The following is a 24,994-nucleotide window of genomic DNA, read 5'->3' on the forward strand; positions in this document are numbered from 1 at the left end:
GGCGAAGCGACACATCGAGCTACGCCCTGGGGAGAGTTGTGCCGACGCCTGGGTCGGTTGTGCCGCTCAGATTTTGTAGTTGCTTAACTTGAAGCAAATGATTTTACGTGTAAGAAATAAAATAATTATTTCCAATATATGATTTAATATTATTTAGTAATATATTTTTATAAACATTTAAAGGTTTTTGTGAACAATCTTAGGATTTCTAGATTTTAGTACCACTTTTAGTAGGTAAAAATAAACAATTTCTGACTTATATTCTATAATTACATAGTTAGTCAGTCACTTAAAATATAGTTTTCGTAATAAGTATTTTTATTATAAACATTCAAAAGATTTTTCCAACAATCGTAACACTTATAGATTTTTATAAATAAATAAACATTTCTGACTTAAATTTTACAATTACATAATTAATCAGTCTTTTAAAATATTTTTTCAAATAATTATTTGTATCGTTAATTAAGTGTTAAAACTCTACTTTCTGATTAATAAATAGTTTTTAAGGCGTAAATACTTATTCCGAATGCGATTTATTGAAATTACAATTGACACACAATTGACCCTTTTTTTACACTTCACACATTTTAAATGTGCCCAGTTTTTGCAAACTATGCATTGAATCAACTTTTCTCTTGATTTCGGGTTGGAATAACTATTCGAACAAACGAGGCAATAGTATAGATTATGGTTATGTAGCGATTGACAGCGGCACAACCAGCCCCAAGCGAAAGGCACAATTAACCTCGTTGCGTCAACGCTCACTTTTTATCATATATTAAAAAAGTAGATAAATAAAATGTTAAGATCAATACACCATTGAATCCCTCGATAAATTTGGATCATTTTAAAAAAAAATACGTATCGATATCTTTAAAAATGCAAAAAATAGACCAAAAAGTGTAAACATGAAAACTTGCACGTAAGTGACGCCAAAGCACCAAATTACTAACAGCTAATTATTCCGTAAAGCAAACAAAATCAAAATAGTTGCCAAAGATGCGCATAAGTAAAACAATACTTCACTCACTTCCACTTTTCAAAAAAAAAATTTTCTTTTTGAGATATTCCTATCGGCACAACTTACCCCCGGCACTTTCAGCCCCGGTCTCCCCTAAATTTTTTATTTCTTAAATTTCATTAATTTTTTTAATTTTATTCAAATGTATACTTTCTATATACTAATTGATTTTTTTCAATGCAAGGAATAAAATTATTTCATATATAAACTTGAATTTAATCAAACACATCATTTTTTAGCTAAAATGAGAATTTTTGATTTTTTAACTTTCATTAATTCTTTAAATTTCAATCAAATCTATACTTTATATATATATCAATCGATTCATCTTGACATAAAGAAGACGATTATATTATATATTACCTTAAATTTTTCGATTTAAAAATTTTTTCAATTAAAAAAAAATTTTGGAAAAAAGACGATAAAATTTTTTTTTTTGGGTATTTTTAAAAATCCTCTAGTCATTTTTGAGAGATTAATGTGTTAAATAAGCCTACCAAATTTTACCCAAATCCATTAAAACCTGTTAAAGATATCGTGTTCACAAAAACTATCCACACACACACACACACACGGACAATTGATCAGGATCTCATATAACATGTTTCTATATAGAGAAAAATTTGTTTTCATCATTTTTAAAAATTTTATAAACGAAAGGACTACATAGCTTCCTCCACGAGGAAGCAAAAACAATTTTTTGTCATAGTTTTCATATTATATCGCAAACTCATCGTAGTTCCATTTTTTTATTTTATAGTGTGTTCGAAAAAATATTCTAACAGTATAATGATGGCTAATAGCTCAAAAAAAGCGTCTTAAAAAACTCTAAAAATTAAGAACCCAAGTTATTATTTTCCCAAAGGACGTTTTTTCCAAAACTTATTTTCTTTTATTTCAAAAATTTTAATGTGTAACTTCAAGTTAGGAAACATTAATTTCTTGTTATTTTCAATATACATTAACATTTGATGTGCGCTCTTTCCGAAACTGTAGTTAAATATATATAACTAATACAAATTGCCGGATTCTCATGGCCTAATCCTCGAAGAAATAAATGTTAATATAGTTTTGAATTTTTAAAATTATGGAGATAAAGATTATATTCTTGGATGTTTAAAAACCATCGTGTACTACTTACATTTTTAATCTTATCTTTTTTTTTGTACTCTTAACTTCTTTACCAGTTTAAAATATTTTAAAAACACTTTATATTGAAAATTACATAAAAAACTTTATTTAATATATACTTTTTACACTAGTAACAAGCAGTGAATTATATTTTACATTTAATGATAGTGTATTTTCCTTAATATGGTTGTAATTGAGTCGTTCTCTTTCACTAATGATGAAAGTTGAAATATTTTCATTCCTATCAGTTTCTTTTTTTAATTTTTCTTCGAGTGTATCAATTTGCAAATAGTTTTCGTTTTGTAGTAAACGGTGTTTAATGCCGTCAAACTGTTTTAATGAAAATTCTAATTTATCAACAACAGCCGGCAGATGATCTTTAAGTTGATTGCGTTCTTTTAAAAGTTCACCATTTGTGGCCCTTAATTTTACTTTCAGACTGTCTAAATCACCTAATACCAATAGTTCACTGTTATACTTTTCAATATTTTGTTTATTATTAATTAATTCAGTTCTCAGTAGTTTATTAAAGTTTCCTATTTTTATTAGTATACTGTTTAATCGAAAAAATTCCTTTTCCATGCTCTTTAAGTTTAGATCATTATTTATATTATTAAATTCCATGTATGTATTGTTTAAGGCTTCTAATTTTTTATTCTCTGATAACTCATTTAATTCACCATCAATTTCCCTAGATATATGCTCTAAACATGCAGTGACACTTTCAGTCAATTCTTTGAACTTGTTTAATTCAGCTTCCTTATTCTCCTTAAAGGACGCCATAAATTCTTCCATTACTTGTTCTCTTTTACGAAGTTCTTTATATTTCAGCAATTTTTCTGCCAAAGACGCATCAACATTATTGTCCAACTGCTCAATTTCTTGCTCTATTTCCATTATTCGTTTCTTAGCTGCTGTTATACGACGTTCAGATACAGTTATATCAGTATTATCTTGTTTAACTTTTTGAAGAAGAGATTTTTTCTCTTCTTCGGGAGAAAGCCTTTTCTTATCCTCTTCACGTAGTGCGTTTCTCTTTTTTGCAATTTCCATTATTTTCGATTGTAACTTTACGGCTTCCTGTTTTATTTGCGATAGTGCGATATTTTCTTCTAAACTCAATTTCTGTGATGACAAATTATCTAAATTATATTGCATTTCCTCAACACTTTTTTGAAGTTTAATTTTTTGTTTACACAATTCATTGTATTTTTTTAAAACAATTTGATTCATATTCTCAACTATCTTCTCTGTATTTGATCTTTCTGCGACCAGGGCCTTTTCAATTGTAAGTAATTGTTTTTCTTTTCTTTGTCGTTTATTAAACATTGTTTCTATTTCAGATAGAGCAATATCGTTAAGTTGAGAAAGTTCTGTAGCTTCTTGTTCAATAAAACTTTTACCCGTATCTACTGTCATTTTATCCACAACAATATTGTAGTCTGCCAATTTACTTTGATATTCAATTAATTCGGCTGCAAGTCCCTTTGCTCGTTGATCATAATGTAAAAATGTCACCCTTTGTTTATTCTGTAAATCCACCTCCTTAGAAATATTTGATATCTCTTGTGCCAGCTCTCTTATCTTAAGTTGTATTTGCCCTTCGTAGTAACGTTTATCTTGTATTTGTCTAAAATTTTCAACCAAAATGTAATATATTAAATTAAAAATGTATTTATTTTAATTCTAAAAATAGAATTTTTTACTAACTTCTTTTAAGGAATAATCAGAAAAAATAATAAATTAAATAACTTAATACTTAATAATACAGGTTCCTTAAAATTTAGAAAAAACTAAAATATGGGCTCAGGGGGCAAGGATAGTTAGATATATTACTGCTCGATAAAATCCTGCTAATGCGATTGCAAATTATAAAAAAATGTTTAATTGTTCTTTTTAGGTTGATATACATAATGGTGCGTAATTATATACGGAAAACGAAGCTTATTGCGACCAAGAAATTGGTGATCATCTGAAGAACATTGGTTAAAACTCAGATTCTAGTTTAGACGAATTTTAATGCAATAATTGATATTTATAAAATGTTCAAAACATGTGATTAATTCTTTATATATCAATATTGAATAGTCTAAATCCAATAAAATAAAGAAAATGAAAATTTACTGATTTTCTATGACATTTTTAGCATACGGATTCTGCCCCGGTACTGGGGCAAGGATATTTAAAATTTTTTTTTTACTTTTTCATTCGTATCTCGTAGGGACTGCAGTCTACAGCAAAATAATGTATAGCAAAATTATAGCCAAATAACCAGGCTTTCCAAAAGTACTACTCATTTGTAGATACAAATTCAGGTTAATTTAGTCGCTAGATTCGAAAACGTCTTACCTAACTATTCATGCCCCATCCTCCCCTAAGTAAATAAAAAGTATCAAAAAGTAGCCGTTAAAAAATATTTTTTCGCATTTACAGAACAATTATTCTTTAATAATTCAAATCATTCCGTTTTTAATTTAAATTAGTTTTAAAATTCGGGATTATCTTAAAAATAACTGTTTAATGTTGTTAACCCAGATAGCACAAATGTTTACAGCAAATTTGCAATGCCAAATTGCAAGTGAGCATTGTGGAAAATATATCCATATGTCCACCCTTTTTCAACTTTGTAATACAAACTTGCTCTAAATATGCTAAATAAGGTTTCTATAAATAAAATTTTTAAGTTTTCTTAAAAATTATTTTGTCAATTTTTTTAGAATATCAAAATAATTAAATCACAGGAAAAGATGGGAGAAATAAAACAAATTTTTTCAAGAACGCTTTAAACATTTTTTTTTATATTTTTTTATATTTAAATTATCTATTATTAAATAAAATTCTAAAAAATTGACAAAATGACTTTTAAAAAAACTTAAAATTTTAGTTTCAATTTGGATTTCTATCAACTTTTTTTCAAATATATGAACAAATTTTAGCTATCTCCATAAGAATCAATATTAAAAGTTAAAAAACACGCACGTACATCCTTAAAATCAATAATAAATTCAATTTATATTAAATTAAAAACAATGTAATATAAAAAAATTTGAAAAATTTAAAAAAAATGGTTAAACTTTGTAATAAGAACACAATAAAAAAAATCCAATCTAATCTAGAAAAACAAATTTGAATAATTTCAAAAATTCTAAAAAAAGTAGCCAAATAGTAGCAAACTATTAAAAAAGTAGCAAATGGTAGCTTTTAGTAGATGAGTGCGAATCCTGCATAATATGACAAATATCCTATGGAAATTAGTCGCTGCAAAGCAGATCCTGATGACTTTTTAAATTATTCTATTCAAATTGCTAGTAGAATATAATTACCTTGTTATTTGCGGTACGCCTCTTGTAGAATGAGGACGCATTGCAGCTATTCCTTGTTGAGTTACTGGTCTGTCTAAATTACTGTTGTTTACAACGAATGAATTTGTAGATAAACTAGTGTTTAAACGATTTGATCCTACTCCAGAATTTAAATGTAACATCATACTTGAAAAACGATTTGACGTAAGCGAGGTGGATGAAGCTCGTGAATATAAATTTCTATCTGGCGTTTCAGATTTATTCACATTTGAAAATAATTTAATATCATGCATTTCACTTTTAATTCCTCTACGAGATGTAGGTCTTTCCATTTTTTACACACTAATATTTTGCATCAAATAAATCACGTAATACTTATTCTTTTCTTCATTAATTAAGTCTATTCATATCTGAAAATTTAAGAAATTTATAATATTAGTTACAACAAATAAAAATATCAAACTTATTTAAAATTAATTATTAAAATTTTTAAATTAATAATGTACAAGTGTTTTTAATCAATAAAGACCATGATTGCATGTAAGACCAAAGTTATGACATTTTTAAATTTCCATTACCTAACTTCAGTTTAGTTATCATGTATAATTTAACGCTAAGTTTAATAAATTTTTCACTAATTTTCGAAAAGTGCCTTTAACATTATTATTTGATAAAATATCGATGAAAGAAAGAGAGCATGATTTTTTTTTTTAATAGCGAAAACTTACTGAAAGTCGATATCATTTTCATGTTGATACAATGTAGTATAATAAATAGAATTTTTTTCGGAGATTATTATGATATAAATGGTAATAAATAAAGTTACAATATATATATATATATATAAATAAACGTTATTGTCAATACTAGTTTGATCAATATAATGAGGTTGCTTAATCCCATATACAAAAATCACTAACAAAAATTCCATTAATAAAATTAGTTGTAATAATTGTTTATAAAACTTACTCTTTCACAGAAGATTTTTAAAATTATTTTAATGGTTCTGACGTAAAACAGTTCTAAGCAAAGAACACGTTGTCGGAAAGAATGTAAATAAAGTAATTGTATATGTATTCGTTTGTGATGTTAGCGATTGTCATGGTAACTTAAGGTTTGTAACACAATGATAAGTTAGACGGTCACGAAATTAAAAAAAATTGTGTTTTTTATGACTAAAAATAAATTATTTATTAAGTATAAGGCGTACGAAAAAATGAAAACCGAAACTTGTTTCCTTATTGAGAATTACATTTATTTGCCCATCTAAATTGAAGAAATTGTTGCAATAATTGTTTGGTTAATCACAAGACATCCTGGTTTTCAATGACTTTTGGAATTTCAATCAAATGGATAATTAAACTTTTTGAAAGTCGATCAAAAGGATATTCGAATTTTCAAAAGTTCGAGAGGTTACAGTGATTTGACATTTTGAAAATCAATTAACAACTTGGTTAAATGAAAACTGATCAAATTCAGTTTAATGATAGATCGATGTAATAAAATTCTGTTAAATAACAATTTAATTAAATTAAAAAATAAAAATTGGTTTATACCTACGAAAATTCCATGATTGCATGATACAAAATGCTGTTTCACGAAAATTCCAAGTTTTTCATGAGTTATTGAAACTTAAATATTTTTTATTGGGCACTTGCTTAATTAAATCTGTACTGGATTTGCAACATTTGAATTTTGAAAATACCATATAAAATTTAAATTTAGATACCCCCCTCCCCCCTGTATGTTACAAGAGGGTTAAATGATTAAAATTCTGAAACGCAAATGATAACATTTACGTTAATTTACATTAAATTTTAGGGGAAGAGTGTCTGTTGTGGGCACCCCTACGTAATTTTTGACAGCAAATAGATGTTGCTGATCTGAGTACCCTCGAACTTGTATGTTGACAGTACATTGCTTTTGTGTTAATACCGAAGCGATACGCTCGTTTTTTCTTAGAAGCAGTGAGCATAATGTTAAATAGGTGTGAATTATTTAAAAATGTGAGTGTAATTTTTACATTATATTTTGAGATTTAATTTCGAATTTGACCAAAATATTAGCACTACATAAATTGTTGGATTCTCCAAGGGTGACCACAACCGGTACAACTTTTTTTCCACTAAAAATGGTCACTTCACTAAATTTTTATTAAAATCTTTCTAGTTGAAGGAATTAATTTAGTTATTTTTTGACAGTTACCTAAGGTCTCTAGATTGCCACTGATACGCACAAGTCTCATAATGTACATTTGGTCAAAAGTTATGAGTCATAAATAAAAGGGTGCCCTCAACCGGCACTCTTCCCCTACATACCACGTATAAAAAGACAAAAAAAAAGAATTGTACACAACAAACAAGAACTCATAGTGAAAAGTACATTTGTCCAAATTAAATTTTTATTCAATATGATTTGTAACATCGAGGACAAAGTTTTATGACATAAATAATTATTATTAATGGTCAATACCACTCTTAGCACACAATATTGGAAGTTAGTATTTTGAAGAAAATGGATTGAAATTTGAGGTGGCGGCGATTATTTTTCACGAACATTGTTACACTCATGCTCTCATGCAACTGATCACTTATTCTTACATTAAAATCTTATATCATCATACATTTTTAAAAGTCTAGGGTTAACTATAACACCTATTTATATGTGAAACATATTATCAACTAAGTCATATAACAAAATTTAAAGCGCCAAAATTTGTATGTACATAAAATACAAATATGCTAATTTCGAAGAAAAAAATTGAAATTTTTTCACAATTATATTTTAGGATGATGAAAAAAGTGGACACTAATGCAATTGTAACTTGTTTATTTTTCAATAAAATTCTTGCAAAAACTATTATTATAATTATTATTATGCAATTTTACCTTTTAATTTTTAATATAATGTTCATTAAAAATTAATAAAAGAAAATATTGTAACAGAATACCTCTTCAATACCAGCAGTAAGCTAACTCAAAACCAATAGCAAACATCTTATCAACTTTATTAGTTTGAAATGTATTTATTTATCTTTTATTCTTCCGTTAATACCTTCTGTATTTAATCAAAGAAAATAATATTTTGGTATTGACTTAGGATTACAAGGGAAATTTTGTTCGCAATCTATTTCGGAAGTTAATGAAAGTTTGTTTCAATTAAATTGACGTAAATGTAATTATAAAAAAAAGAAACGAAATTTGAACATATTAAATTTTTATTGAAATTCGTTTATCTTTGAAATTATTATGTGCCTATAAAATTACGTTTTTTTAATTACTAAATTTAAAAAATAATCTTTTACATGTAAATATGTCCTTTGTAATTTATGTAAAGTAGTAAAGGCTTTATATGTAGTATATGATTTGAGAAATTTTTAAGTGTTCTTAGTTTTTTATCGACTTTTAGAAAATTTAAATATAAAGAAAAATATCCGAAATGTAAAACGTCTATTGGAAAAATATTCCCCTTTCCTCTGCAGACAGCAAAAATGATCTACTGAAATGACTCCATCCAAAAGTTTCACATTTTGGATTTCAGTGTGCCGTTAAACGTGACGGCATGTATTACATAAAACATATTTAATTTTTATTTACCAATTATGAAGTTAATTATCATAAGGTGTTAAACATCTTTAATCGGATCAAAGAAATTTAAATTTTAAATTCATTACATTTTTTAGGGTTTTTATCTTTCTCATTAAAATTGATTGTATAAATGCATAAAATTAAGAAAATTAAAAAACTAAAAGTTTACTATAAGGCGCTATTTGTTTAAAATAAGATTTTCAATCACTATCAATATTAGAAAACGTAGAATATAATTATGCAATTCTTTAAAAATAAAATTCCATGTAATTTAAATTTAAAATTTCAATGATCGGAGGAAGTTATATTTTTTCTTGCATGTGGGTCCTAAAAACATACAGGGTGGTGAAAAAAAAGAAAATCTTAATTTTTGACTATTTTAAAGTATATAATCTTGAAAAAATTAAGATTATTGAACTACTTTCACAATTTTGACTAGGGTAAATGCACTAATTGCGGCGCGATTCGAGTCAAAACACCTTTGAAATAGAAAATTCGACATTTCTATTGTATAAACTCAATTTTTAAGACTTATTAAACTAAAAGCTCATGTTATTTAGATATTAAAAAAAAATTTAACTTTATAAAAATCGATTATTTAAATAAATATGATAAATTAAAACTAATACCGTAATTAAAAATGTTTCAATTACGGCGAGGGAAAAAATTTGATCTCAAATAATTAAATTAATAATTGTTTAAATGTGCATCTTTATAAGTAATTGTATCAAAAAAAGATTAAAATAATTTTTTTAATCATTTTGCAACATGTATATTAAATATAATAGTTAGTTATTTTTTGTGAATGCGCCGTAATTGGTACACTTACCTTATATTTCATCGCCAATTTTTACAGTCTTTTTTAATGATTTAAAAACAAAAATTTTAATTTAATAAAAAAAGTAAAAAATAAGTTGAAATTTCATTAATCTTTCCTATTAAATGTTGAACTACTTTTACAATTTTGACTATTTTTCATCGCCAATTTTTTTATAAGCTATTTTAGTGATTAAAATGTCTCGTATGGATGTAAAAAAATTCTAAAAGTGTCAGAAATGAAGATTCTCTTTTTTTTTTACCACCTTGTGTGTTTCTAGGACTCAAATGATGCAATAAAAAACTATCGTGCGATCACTTAAATTTAAAAGGGTCAAAATATAGGTAGTGCCTACCCTTAAGTTCATATATTAATTTAAGTTTTTAATAAGATTTAAGAATGTAATAATCCTTTTAGTAAAAAAATTCTCATTTAAGACCACACTTTTCCTTGACAGCTTTATTACGTTTAACATTTTGATCTTCTAACATCAAAACTATAGAAAAGAAAAAGAATGTAAATGTACAGTGAATAATTTTCATGTTTTCAAATCATCAGATTACATTTGTACATACAAGAAAAATATTAAAAAAGAGCTGCAATGCCAATGTCATTAAATTTATTTTAATTGAAAAAGACTTAAATTCACTTTCGTTTTCTAAAATAATTACGTTATCTAGAATATAATCACAATGAAGCAGATTTAAAGGAAAAAAGGAGATAGAGGGGAAAAGAGGAGACAGAGACTTCTAATGTAATCCAATTAAATAAACTTTAATTCTTAAATGACTTCTAAAATGATAACTTTAGTAAGAAATTTTGCAGAACCAATCAATAAGAACTATCAAACGAACAATGTGTTTTCAGTTTCACAACTGTTTTTATTAAACAAAGCGGAGTGAATCGCCAGCTCCCAGGCAAATCACTCAGCTTAAAAATGTTTGTAATACTATTATTATTAATATCAACTTTGAGATTGTGAAATTGAAAGACGTTCGTTTGCTTTTTTACGGTAAATAAAGATACTATGGAATGTATACATTTGTTTTAAAATATCGTTACTTTACACATTATTATTTCCCGTTTTTATCCGAGGAATAAAACACATTCACTAGAATTCGCTATCGTAGAATGAAAATGCGGTACTCAATTATTCTTTGTTATGTGCAGCCCAGTATTTCTCTAATTGCAACTTGTATTTCTATAACGTTAAACTATATGTATCGGTTTATGAATAAAATAAAGTAAAATGTCTCCAAGATTCAGTCTCGCCAACCTCAGCAGTATTTGTATGTTTTTTTTGTTTTGACAAAATCACTTTTTATCACAAGTCACACATGGGCATAAATAATCTCACTTCACTCTCGATATTCTCTCAAATTGACTTAAGTATTATCCGAGAAAATCTGCTTTTACATATCGACTCAAATTGTTACAGAGATATTTACATATTCACTGTAATGTATTCATTTATTATTTTTTTAATACTACTTTATACACTCAGTAGAGCCGATTCATTAAATTGATATTTTAATATCAAATTATATATTCAAACAATATTAGAAGTTATTGTACAATGAAAGAAAAAAGTTTGGCATGGTATACATATTTATGTGTGATATTAGTACTCTATCTCCTTGTGTATCTGCTGAAGTAATTTTCTACCTATTCCGAAGTGAACTGTGTTGCTTGAACATTCCTTCCTTGGAAATCAATTAACAAAATGCTCGACACGAGTTTATGTATATATGTCCACGCAGATTATACTGCCCCAAAAATTTTTTAAGAAATATTCCTATTCGAGGAGTAAGATGATTCCGCGCAAATAAAAAACGATGTTTATTTTTTAATTCGAGAAATCCTTCAAAAAATTTGTCTCTTGTCTCTATGGGTATAAATAATTACTCAAATTTTGTGAGTGTCAGAGCTGTACGAATTAATATATATATATATACGAATCTGATTCTTTTGAGAGAGTGTTCAAAATTATGATCGGATAGTAAATCATAAGAATAAATAAAATTTAACACGGTTTAAAGACAATTTGAAAATGACATTTAAGCAACGAATACTCAAAAGAACTATCAAATATTAAAACATTGGAAACATATTGTAAACTGCATATATTGTATTTTTAAAAAAAAATTTACTAACAAATCATCGTTTTGAACTTTCTGTTAATAATGGAATTATAATTTTTAAAATTCTACTTAGTGTACAAGTAAATAGCAACGATTAAACCATAAAGACCCAAAACTTCAGCGAAAATAAGAATCAGGATCATTCCAACGAAGAGACGAGGTTGCTGAGCAGTACCCCTTACTCCAGCGTCGCCTACAATTCCAATAGCGAAGCCAGCAGCTAATCCTGAGAAACCGACTGCAAGGCCCGCACCAAGATGAATGAATCCCCTAAAATCATTTTTTTCTGTTAATCTTATGTACAAGGTAAAGTTCTTAATTATGTATCGTTTTTCAGGAAGCTTTCATCTTCATCCTCAACCTTCACCGGTCTAGAGAATTTTATGTACGCCGATGACAAGAACCCACCCAGGGTCAAGTGCTTTCTTATTTGTATATTGCAAAAAAAACTTGGAATCACCAAGATTTTGTACAAGAATTGTTACCTACATGTTGCATTCTTTATTTGCTTAAATAATTTACTATTAATAATTTACAACATTTTTAAATACACATAAATAGCATAGCACAGAAAGGTTCATTTTTTCCCTAATTTTTCAATTTATTGAGAAAAGTATATTAACAGATGAAGAATATACATGAAACCATTATTCCACTTGTTTAACCCTTAATGTATATACACTGGGTACAAATCGACCCTGTATTTTTTAAAATTTTAAACAGGTACATTTAGAACTAAAGGAACAAGTAATTAGGCCTCTATAGAGTGACTCTTTGAGTCGGCTATAGCGCTTTATTAAGAGAAGAGCAATAAATAAACAAAACTCGCATATTATATATTATATTTTGAAATATGACTTCAGACTCAAATGAACAAATTTTTTTTGCAACTTCTTTAAGTACGAATTAAAGTGAATAAAAATAAAAAGTAGCTCGTTCTCCATCACCAAATTTTGATAAGATGAATAAAGAAGATTTAACTTAAATTTTAAAACCAAAATGGGATTTTTTCATTAATCGCCTGCGAAGATACAAGTGTTCAAAATCAGATAAAATCCTGAAAAGTTCAACATTCAAGGTAAAATTTCACATATTTCTTTATTATAAAAATAAAAAGCCAACATATCATGTGAAAGTACATGGAAAGTACTTATTGTTAGGTAGTAATGAATTTTATAATATTTATAAACTTTCTTGGAAAATATAAATAAAATGTGACAAATTTTGACATTTTACAGGTAAGTTTGAATATTAATTTTCACGTAGTAATTTGGCTTTTTTACACAATTATCAATTAACATTGGTAAATTAGACTATTTTAAACAAATATCAATGAAAAAAAATTTATTAACTGAATTATTTCTGTTCTTTTTTATAAAATTTCCAAAGCTGTCAAACTAACCTATTTTCCGTGCAACTCAACTTAAAAACTAACAACGTAAATAAAAAAAAATTTCATAAAATAGTTATCAAAAATGAATTGTACGGATATTCAAAGTCATTAATATGAAATATCAAATTTTTTTAAAAATAGGCTGCAACGACTATAGGTGAAATAAAATGGAATGACCCAAAAAATATTTTGTTCATTTGAACGTTCAAAACTTTTGACACATGAACACAAAGTGTACATACGGAACCCTATTACTTTTTCTACGTTGTCCGTCCATCCAATTTCATCCTACTATTGAAAAAAAACTATCTGACTGATTGACCTCTTTAGCAAAAACATGTATTTCTTCACGTAGATTTAAAAATAATGTTAAAAACAAGATTAAAGTTGATTTTGTGGACAAAATTGCCTGTCCACCTCCCCCTCTCCAAGCACAGACGTTTTGATGAAACTTTCTAAAACTATGGTTCTGGTAGTGCAAGGATAGTTTGATTCGTGTATGAAACCCTAGATTTGGGTGCGAGTGTAACTCGCATTTGTCTGAATTTTTACAGTTATGATAAATTTTCAAAGTTTGATTGGAATCAGCGAGTATCACTTGGGTAGTTGTAGTTGTTAAAGACAAAAATTGAAATATCATTTTTTGACCTCGTTGAATTCTGGGAACCGTGAGGTGTTTTCTGTAAAAGTAGTAAATTTACTGAAAATAAATTGTGTAAAATTAGAGGGGAGAGGTGTCATAGGAAAACTTGTCCGTACTTTCTCATTTTTAGAGCCATCCATAAGTATAACTTGGTGCAGGGCTATACTTATATTTTTTCAATGTACGGTACTGAAAAATGTTTTTTTTTGTGGCGCCAGGTTGCAGTTAGACATGGATGGGAACTAAATCGAAATCCTCAGTCAAGTGATTTCGTCAATAGCAAAGTTCGTCAGTACTGCCTATTGACTGTAGATAATAGTTTACTGGAATTTCTTTTTGGGAAATATACCACGGGAAGACTTGTCCAACATTGACTTCAATAATTTATCCAATTTTTAGTTAGGGAAAGATGTTTTGCGAGGACTAGTTCAGTCTTGACTTTAATTATTATTAAGAATTTTCAGTTGGAGAGGACTTGTTCTCTGGGAGGAGATGACCATCTATTGTAATGGAAGGACTTGTCCTGGGGAGACTTGGAGAGTGTGACTTGTCTCAAACCCAACAACTTTATTTGAACCTTTAGAATTGATTATCAGGTAGATTGTCTAGAAATTTTAGTTGAAAATTTAAAAATAATAAATGAATCTTATATTGTACTCACTTGTAAAGAGAATAACGCACAGGTTCCTCAAGGGCTCCTGCAATTAGCACTGCTACGACGAGACCGTAGATGGCAATAATACCCGCCATGACAACAGGAATGATAGATTTCATAATAAGTTCTGGTCTCATTACAGACATGGCTGCAATACCAGTACCTGACTTTGCTGTGCCATATGCAGCTCCCAAAGCTTAACAAAATTAATGACATTTTATAATTAGAAATTTTTATTAAAATAAAATAATAAAGATATTATTATACATTAAAAGGATACAGTGGTCTTTAGGTATATTCAAAAGTCGTTTTTGGCAAATAGATTTTCTGCACAGGGAGAGAATATAACGACAGAAGATTGTCCGATTCGTTGCAAAAACGCGATAATGTGGTTATCATTTAATAAAAAATGATAATTTAATATTAAATTTATGTTTTATACATTAAATATGGACCAATATAAATTGTCAACTTGTAAATTAAATATTTCTAAAATAATTTCTCACATAGTTTTTATTCGTACCAAACACTTTTACACTGTTAAAAATAATAAGAAGTTTGACACTCCCAGGTGCGAATTAGGGTCGGCAGCCAGAGTTGGTAGGTCGGGCCATAGACGGCACATCTACGGCTGCCAAGACGTCGGCAGCCAAAGTTGTCCCGACTTTGGTTACTACTTTCACCCAAAGTTGCGCCGACTGTGGCTACCAAGGTTTAAAATCCAGAATTTCCAATGGTCGGGCCGACTCTGGCCAAAGTCGGGCCGATAGTCGGTTAAACTGCGGCAGCCGGAGTTCAAAAATTAGAATTTCCAATAGTCGGGCCGACTCTGGCCAATGTCGGGCCGATGATCGGTTAAACTGCGGCAGCCGTAGTTCAAAAATTAGAATTTTCAATGGTCGGGCCGATGGTCGGTTAAACTGCGGCAGCCGGAGTTCAAAAATTAGAATTTCCAATAGTCGGGCCGACTCTGGCCAAAGTCGGGCCGATGGTCGGTTAAACTGCGGCTGCCGAAGTTCAAAATTCAGAATTTCCAATGGTTGGGCCGACTCTGGCCGTAGTCGGGCCTATGGTCAGTTAAACAGCGGCAGCCGGAGTTCAAAAATTAGAATTTCCAATGGTCGGGCCGACTTTGGCCAAAGTCGGGCCGCAGTTGGGCCGACCATCATATTCGTAAAGTAAATTTCTTTACATTCATGGCCAAAATAAAAAATTTTTGTGACATTTATTTAACTAAAATGGATTAACTAAAAAATTACAAGGATTATCTGATTTATTTTTCATCATGAATTACAAACTGGATTTTTCTGAAGTTGGAGCTTATGAAATCATTTTTGTCCTTAGACTTTCATGTAAGCGTGGCGTAATGGATAGCGTGTTAGATTTCGGTGCGTTAGGTTGCGGGTTCGATCCTTGCGAGCGATAAATATTTTTAAAATGTATGTATGTATGTATAAGATTGTCTTAAGTGTTAATGTGTATGCAATAAATAAATGATGAATTTCAAACTATACCCAATATATGTTAATTATATAATTAATAATTTTTACATTTTTTCCAAAGGTCGGCCTAACTTTGGCAGCCATAGTTGGCCCGACTCTTTTAGCCATTGGTCGGTCCAACCATTTCTACCAAAGGTGGGCCAACAATGGTTACCAATGTGAAGCCGACCTTCATTGTTTGCCGACATGGTCTTGCCAAATCGCCGCCGTTTCAACATGCCGGCAGTGTTTCCGCTAGAGAATGGATATGCTTATAACATCGGGAGTATAGCCCTTCATGGGCCCAGGTATCCCTTCTCTGCCTCGAGCATGAAAATAAGCGCAATTCTGTTTGCCGACATGGTCGGCAAAACTTTGGCGTCCATGGATGGTCCGTCTTTGGTACCAATGGTCGGTCCAACTTTGTCAGCCATTGGTCGGCGGATGTTATCAATTCGCTAGTTCGGCCGACCATCGGCTGCCAAAGTCGGACCGAACATTCACATGGTTGGCCCGACCATGGCCCGACCGACAATTCGCACCTGGGCTGATAAACAACGTTCACTTTAAATATTAATAATTTAATAATTACAACTTTATTTAATACAAAAAATGCAAAAATCAATTATTGAAAAGTTGATTTATTCAATTCAATAGAATTTCTCATTCCTTTTTCCCATTATTTCAACAATCTACGAATGTGCAACGAATTCGTCGCACACTCATAGTTTGCGATTCGATAGAGTAACGCGACATTCAATTGTAGGAATGTAGCGTTAGGTATATTTCTCGTTCTTCGTCAACATATCATACAACTTTGAAGCTTTAACTTTGAAGTGTCTTTAAAAAATACGAAACTATAATTGAACCGTCAGAAAGTAAAACCTTAAAACGGTCTTTTGATAAATCACAAAATCGATTTCTAAATAATAAATGTTTAAATATTACTATTTTATTGGTAATAATATGGTAACAAAATAATTAATCTTTTTTTACACTGAAAAAAAATTTATTTTATTCAAATACTTCAAATAATTTGAAAAATATTTAATAGGTTCAAATACTTTTTATTTGGATCAAAAAAATATGTATTTGATTCAAATAACTTGAATTATTTGAATCGCATTTGTTTGAACCAAATAAATCGTATTTGGTTCAATTAAATAATTAATTGAATTGAATAAATGGATTTATTTAATACAAATAATTAATTACTTGAAACTATTCATTCATTTATTTCACTAAAATATTTCGTTTATTTGATACAAATAAAAAGTATTTGACACAATAAATTTATGTAATTGATTCAAATAAACTGAATTATTTAATACAAATAATTCGTTATTTAATGCTAATACACTATTTTATCAAGACAAATAAAAAAATATTTCAATCAATTAAATATTTAAGTGTAATGAGAATAATGAGTTATTTGATACTTTTCATTTATTTATATATATTATTTAATATTCTAAGTCCAAAAGTGAAATATTTTTACATCTACAAAAAATTAATATTTACGATGATTCAGAACAACGAAAAACGCGTTTTTAATAAAAATATATTTACACTTTTTTTGAAAATTCACCTGTGATGATTCATGATAATAATCATGAAGCATATAATTAATAATATTTTATAAATTGCATTTAATTGGAAAATATAATTTAATATCTTAATTTTAACTAAATGATGTTAAGCACTTTTCTGAGTTAGGTCTTTTGCAAGTTTAAATGACATCAAGAAGTTAACATTCTTTTTCACGTAGCGTTGCGTAGCGTAGTTGGTAAAGCATTAGACTCATAATCCGTAGGTCGTAGGTTCGATTCCCCCCATGCGTTAGATTTATTTATTTCTCAGGTTTGCGTTTAATAAATTATTCTATATATGAATTAGTTGAAAAATGAAAATATGCGATCATAATATGCAGAAGTTACATATTTTTTAATTTATTTATTTGAGTAAGAATTCAATTTAAAAATGGAAGAATTAGTTTTGAATGTTCCATTTATTTCATTTTAATACTTTGTATTTGATTCAAATAACTATTTATTTGATACGATAAAATAAAATACTTATGTCTAGTAAATGTGTATTCCCAGGTGCGAATTTCGGTCAGCCGCCAGAGATGGTTCGTCGGCCCGACTAGGGCTGCACGAGAGTCGGCCGCCCTAGTTGGGCCGACCATAGTAAATATTGTCATCCAAAGGTGGCCCGACTATGGCTGCCAACGTCGGCAGCCCTAGTTGGGCCGACTGTGGGATATAATGGTTGTTTAAATAATTAAAATATAAATACATTATAATTTAAAAACAAAATTTATTTCAAATTGACTAATTTTCTTATCTAAATAAGTTTTATTTTTATAATAATTTTTTGCTAACGCCAAAGTGATTCGATATGAAATAAATTGTTCATTATTATTTTATTATAAAATATAATATTTATTAAATAATTTGAAATGGGTAATTTTTTTTAAGAATTACTTTGTTAATACTATAATATTAATTATTATTATATTAATTTATGATACAGTCGGCATAGTCCCCCATAGTCAGACCAACTGTGGCTGCCATAGTTGAGCCAACTATGAGGGACAATGGTCGGCATGACTTAGGCAGCTACAGTTGGGCCAACCTTGGCTGCCATAGTTAAGCCGACCATCTGGCATGACGATCGGCAGCCACAGTTGGGCCAGCCTTGGTCGCCCTAGTTGGGCCGACTATGGGATCGGTTGACATGACTTGTGATTTAGCAATCACAGTTGGTATATACCTTAAACAAAATGGTGATTAATAAAACTGTGGCAGCTAAAATATTAAGAAACCCACTTCTTAATGGTCGGCCTAAGTCGGGCCGACGGTCGGCTAAATTTCTTTGAAGATGCAACTTATGTGACTAATTTTTCCTTAGACTCTCATGTAAGCGTAGGGTAATGGATAGCGTGTTAGATTTCGGTGCGTTAGGTTGCGGGTTCGATCCTTGCGAGCGATAAATATTTTAAAAATGTATGTATGTATAAGATTGCGTTTAGTGTTTAAATACCTAAAATAATTGTATGGTGAATTTAGAATAATTACTAATAAATGTTATTCGTATAACAAATTTTTATATTTTATTTGTCGGCCAACCTTTGGCAGCCATAGTTGGGCTAACTGAGTCGACCCTAGGTCGGTTGACGTTATCAATTCGCTAGTTGGCCCGACCTTTGGCTGCCATAGGTGGGCCGACAATCTTTACCATAGTGGGCCCAACTATGGCTACCGACCGTCGTGCCCAACAGTCGGCAAAACTAGGGCAGCCACAGTTGGCACGACTTGGGTACCCATAGTTGGGCCAACCAAGTCGACCCTAGGTCGGTTGACGTTATCAATTCGCTAGTTGGCCCGTCCTCTGGCTGCCTAAGGTGGGCCGACCGCCAACTCGCACCTGGGTTGGGTTCAAATACATATTTAATGGATAATAGACAAGTAAATGATCTATTTGGATCAAATACTTTTTATTTGATCCAAATAAATTTTTTTTTTGTGTAAACAACGATTTCGAAGATATCAGGGGCAAACTCAAAAGTCCGTACAAATTTTATATGCTGTTTTACTTTCCAACGGCTAAGTTATAGATTTTATGCAATACTTTCCTAATTTTTATAAACGCCACAAAATTAAGTATACTTTCTGCTCTGTTCTTAAAAGTTAGGACATTAGATTTTGAGAATTGTCTCTATAAGTAAATTTTAATACATGATATTTACTTTCTAAAATCTAAAAACGATTATAAATACTCTGCTTATTAAACTGTTAAAAGAACATTAAAAAGTGATTAGAAATCACATTAAAATTTTGCTTAAAATGAGTTCTAGTTAAATGAATATTGATATTCTGTTGAAAGGAGGATTAAAAGAAAAAGAAACGAATTTATGGAATATAGCCTTTACTTTCTAAAGCTGAAAAATGTAATATTTTGCATTGAGAAAACGTTAATAAACTTTGCATCTCTAAAAACTAATAGTGTGGAACCTCGATTATCCGTCAATGAATCTGTCACATAAAAACATGGTTGTCACAGATTGTTTGTCAAACAAGTGAAAAATTTGTTCATTATGATAAACACTTACATATTATTAGTTTAAAAAAAAAATCAAAATTTTAATTATTTGATAAAAATAAAAATAGCGATCAATTTTATAAATATTGGTAAAATGTAAACTTTATGTACGATTTGTTTTGATGTCTAGAATACAACTCTGACAAAATTTATTAAAAATTTTCATAAAGAAAAAAGTTATTTCAAAAAATACGAAAAACGATTTTTCTCAAAAATTAAAAAATGATTTAATTTATAAATTTTAAGTAAAATATAGATTTTATATAGGTTAATCAATTAGTTTAAATGCGAGAAATCAGTTTTATGGACAAAAAATTAAATTTACAGTGTAAAAAATGTTTTGGTTAAAAAACGTATTTACGAATTTTTGAAAAAGTGACATATATATAAAAATTATGTGGATATTTTTGAAAATCCTTGTGTTTGATTTTAGATATTGATGACTGCAATAAGCCTACAAAATTTCAGATTTTGTGACATCACACACACATCAATATATGAATTCTAAATGAAAATGAGCACATATCGAAAATCTTCACGAATACAAAGCTTTCTCGGGAGGAGAGGAAGCAAAAATTAATTTTTTTCGTTATTGATCGTACATATTTGTATATGTGTAGTTGTAGAGAATTAACCTGTAAAAATCTTAAATTTATATACTTATTCGATTATCCGTCAAGGCGTTGACCCAGTGCCTCACAGATAATCGAGGTTCACAGTATTTAACTCAAAATTTTAATACGAGAGCATATATTCTTGATCCAAGAAAATATGGAATTCGAGCAATATATTAATCAACTTGTAATACATGTAAAATACATTAAAGACAGAAAATATTTTCTTGTTCTGAGAATATATGTAGTCAAATCAATTGTTTCATTCAAATCTTTGCAATATTGGATCAAGTAAGACAAGATTAAAATCAAAATATTATTTATATTGTGAGGAGACCATATGTTCTTGGTCCAAGAAAATATGGAATTCGTCTAAGAAGTTTATTGACTTCTAAGAAATGTAAAATATATTAAGTCAAGATCATATATATATTAACTCAAGAAAATATTTTCTTGACTTGAGAAAACTTTTAGAGTTCAAGCAAAAAAATATTTTTCCAATACAAGTAAATATTTACTTGAATTTACCCCCCCTCCTTATCCCACCATGTCTAATTCTTAAGTCAAACATTTTTATTTATTATTAACATTCATATTTTTTATTATTTATTTAAATAATGTTTATTTTACATACATATTTATATTTAATTAATACTTAACACAACTAAAACAAGTATACCTTGAATGAAAATTTTTCACAGTCCGTGGAACTGAACCCGAGTTGCGCGCACCAAAGGCAGTAACGTAGACCACTATTGATGGTTTTCAAAAACTCCTATTTAAGTTTCACATCCATTTGGAGAGAAATATTTTCTTGGATCAAGAATACGGGATTTGTATTAAGTAAAAAATTAATTCAAAGCAAATGAATAAAACTATTTGATTCAAGAAATGAAAATTAATTAAATTAACCTAATATTCTTGATTGAATACTTTTTGGTACTTCGGGAAAATAAAATATTGGGTTGCGATAATAACATATTTACTTCTGCCAAATACTAAATTTTTAATTCAAGAACTATGCGTTAATCAAGTTAAAACAAGTATTTACTTATATTAATATTCGCATTTTCATGACTTAAGACTATATTAGCGTTGAATTAAATAAAAAATATTTTCAAGGAAACAAAAAAATGATTTCATTCAAGATTATATCACTATTTCAACTGAAAAAATAATAATATTATATTATTTCTAGAAATTGAATGTTCTTGAAACAATATACATAATATGAAATTGCTTCAAGTATAATAAACACTTGGATTGATTAATGTTTAATTCAAACAATATAATTTTTAATCAAGTTGAAATAAGTATCTACTTCTATTAATCTTTCCATTTTCTTAGATCAAAACTATGAGTGTTAGATTAAGTAAAAAATTGTTTTGAAGGAAACAACAAAATAATTTGACCCAAGAAAATAAAATACTCAACGTAAATCACTTGACATGAGAAAATAATATTCTTGACTCAATTCATTTTCTGTTCTTGACGCAAGTAAAACATTTCGCTTGAAACAGTAAGATATATTTACTTGTATGAAACTCATATTTTCTTATTTCAAGAACATTGTTCAATGCTCAAAATTACTTGACTCAAGAAAATAAATTTCTTCCAATAAGAAAATATCGTCTTGTTTCAAGTAAAGTACCTCAAGTAAATGCATTAACTTGATTCAATTAACTTTTTTTTCAGTGTACATATGTATTTTGATGCGCTGATTATGAAAATCATACTGACAGTACCCTCAAATATTATTTTTATGGAGAAAACCATAAAAAAGTTCTAAAGTTTGTGTTTTTTTCGTCTATTGGGTAAAATATGCAAAATTTGCAAAAAGTGCATAGAATATAAAAAAAATGTATTTTAAAAAGATCTACAACTTAAGTTGAAAATTTTTTCTTAAATTTTGCATATTTTACCCAATAAACGAAAAAAACCATAAATATACGTAGAATAAAATAAACCGGAGGTACTCTTAAAAAATTCAAAGTTCTGGAAAAATTGAAAAAATCTTTTGCCCACAACCGGATCAGGCTTAGTAGTTTTTTTTGAAATTTAAAAAAAATCGAATGCTATATACAGTTTTAAAAATAAAATTTTAAATTGCAAAAAATATAGTAAATTATATTTCTAGAATTCTTTGAAACAAATTTTCGAAAAGTTCAGGTAATAATACACAATTAAAAAAAAACTTTTAATATTCCTGTATTTTTAAGAAAGTTATGAGCATTCAAAACTAAAAAATCATTAAAATTCTGAAATTTTGAAAAATTCGTATCTCGTAAACGTTGTGAAAATTAATATTGTGAAGAAACTAAGAAGGATAGTATTATGCTTTTTCAATTAAAGAATTAATTATAAAATTGAATGAAATTAATTTTCAAACGTACAATTTAAAAACTTATTGTTAAGGGGATCATGCCTCTCGGGACAGGTGAAATTTTTACCCATCGAAATAAACATTGTTTAGGGGTGTTAAATTCTTTTTGTATTCTTTAAAACAAACTTTTTTTCAGTATGAAAATTTTTTTAAAAAATAAATGAATTTCCACTAATTTGTGCCCTTATGCGAGAAGATGAATTCTATCTAATGTACAAAAGTGTGAACAATTCTCATTTACCAGCAGTTGATTTATATTTCAAAGAAGTTACTTAAAACATGTATCGAGTATTTTTTACTAAAATCAATATTAAAATGTGTTTAGTATTAACAGAATTATTAGAAATGTTCCTTTGGTTCTACTTTTTAAAAATCCACTGTTAGAATGTTTAAGGTCATGTGATTGCCTATCACATTATTGGGTCACGTGTTATGTGTATAAAAACTCCAAACTCGTTTTTCTCGAAAAATACCTTATATATTGGGTTGAAATCGTTAAAATATGAGTAAAATTTTAGCAGAATGTTAAAATTTAAGCAACATAGATAAATAATTTTTCGAGAAAAGCGAGTAACAAAGTTTGACATGCAAAACACGTGACTCAATGACGTCATGAACAATCACATGGCGCTAAATTGACTGTCAAAAAATTAAAATCAGCTGTTGGTAAAGATGGTGATCGCTCATGTTCTTATGGATTTTAAGATTTTCCAAATTTTACTTTTTAATTTTATTTAATTTTTTAATTGCAACTTCCTGCTGGTACACTAACAATATGCTTCTTTCAAAAGTAGACTTTTATACTCGTACTAATGCAATTTCTTGTATTAAAAATCTAAATGTCCTATTTATTGCAGCAATATTGACGAATTCAGACAACGATGAGTAATAAAAACCCGGGTACTCCTTTAAAAATTCGATGCAATTTTCATAAATTTTTAACAGAAACTCAAGAAAAACTATTCTTTCTTTTAAAAAACTTTCAATCTCATAAAATAATTTTAATTCAATTAAAATATTTTATTGCACGAGTGTTAAAAAGTCTTAATATTAATTAGAAAAAAAACAGAGAAAAGAAACTGAAAGCAGAGTATAGTGTCATCAGTAGTGTCACGAGACTCAAGCACGGGACACGGTGGCCTTGTATTCACTTATGACCAACATTTTTGTTGTAAAATAAACCGAATTTCGAGCACTAAAACTTATAACACACCATTTTTAAGATAAAATTATAAGATCGATATATGAAACATAACTGAACTAAGGTGATACGAATTTTCAGACAAGAGGAAGGGAAAAATTAATCTTTAATAAAAAAAAAAAAATCTTTAGGTAAATTCTCTATTAAGAAAAAGAGATTGAACAGTAAAGTATAGTAAATTATTGATAAATAAAACTCACCAGAGAATATGATGGCAGAGGCAGCGCCCATGACTCCGAAAAAGGGTCCATAAATGGGATTTGCTTCTGGTAAACTCATTTTGATAATTATAATGGGTTTTGTTTTAAACGGTGAGAGTGTTTTAGAAGAGTTAAAAAAGAAATTATTTACAAAGTATTGTTAAACAGTAAATGTCCTGGTAAAAGTTCTGTAACGTCCTCACTTTACTAAACTAATACGTCTCGTGCCTCTACTAAGTATGCTCAAACATACAATTACGAAGAGGGTCATGTGATGACAGACAAGAGTGTCGTATGACTATCAAAGTCGATAGAAGA

General features: G+C 28.6%; 2 protein-coding genes and 2 long non-coding RNA genes across 6 annotated transcripts; 2 read left to right on the forward strand and 2 right to left on the reverse strand.

Annotated features, from left to right (window-relative positions):
• The first annotated feature begins 455 nt into the window (after positions 1-455).
• LOC127291143 (uncharacterized) lies at positions 456-4,278 on the forward strand. Its single transcript, XR_007844544.1, has 2 exons — positions 456-925; positions 4,056-4,278. It is a non-coding gene; the product is annotated as an uncharacterized LOC127291143 (long non-coding RNA).
• Positions 1,498-10,466, reverse strand: LOC127291141 (intraflagellar transport protein 74 homolog). 3 transcript variants are annotated; one of them, XM_051320069.1, is made up of 3 exons: positions 7,663-10,466; positions 5,479-5,867; positions 1,498-3,785 (listed from the first exon to the last, which is right to left on the reverse strand). In XM_051320069.1, exons 2-3 carry the CDS (start codon positions 5,787-5,789, stop codon positions 2,264-2,266), a joined length of 1,833 nt encoding a protein of 610 aa, XP_051176026.1. In that variant the 5' UTR covers positions 5,790-5,867; positions 7,663-10,466; the 3' UTR covers positions 1,498-2,263. The 3 variants fall into 3 exon arrangements, with proteins under 3 accessions (XP_051176026.1, XP_051176025.1, XP_051176023.1); XM_051320068.1 differs by lacking the exon at positions 7,663-10,466 and adding an exon at positions 7,014-7,125; XM_051320066.1 differs by lacking the exon at positions 7,663-10,466 and adding an exon at positions 6,427-6,559 and having other exon boundaries at positions 1,499-3,785.
• Positions 7,447-12,118, forward strand: LOC127291144 (uncharacterized). The gene is made up of 2 exons (XR_007844545.1): positions 7,447-7,591; positions 7,659-12,118. It is a non-coding gene; the product is annotated as an uncharacterized LOC127291144 (long non-coding RNA).
• Positions 10,620-24,981, reverse strand: LOC127291142 (V-type proton ATPase 16 kDa proteolipid subunit c). The gene is made up of 3 exons (XM_051320070.1): positions 24,677-24,981; positions 14,700-14,889; positions 10,620-12,272 (listed from the first exon to the last, which is right to left on the reverse strand). Exons 1-3 carry the CDS (start codon positions 24,753-24,755, stop codon positions 12,068-12,070), a joined length of 474 nt encoding a protein of 157 aa, XP_051176027.1. The 5' UTR covers positions 24,756-24,981; the 3' UTR covers positions 10,620-12,067.
• Between the last annotated feature and the right edge of the window lie 13 nt (positions 24,982-24,994).

This window comes from Leptopilina boulardi, unplaced genomic scaffold (genome assembly GCF_019393585.1).
Source record: "Leptopilina boulardi isolate dan_hultmark-lab unplaced genomic scaffold, ZJU_Lbou_2.1 LbouV2_125, whole genome shotgun sequence".
NCBI classification, from domain to species: Eukaryota; Metazoa; Arthropoda; class Insecta; order Hymenoptera; family Figitidae; genus Leptopilina; species Leptopilina boulardi.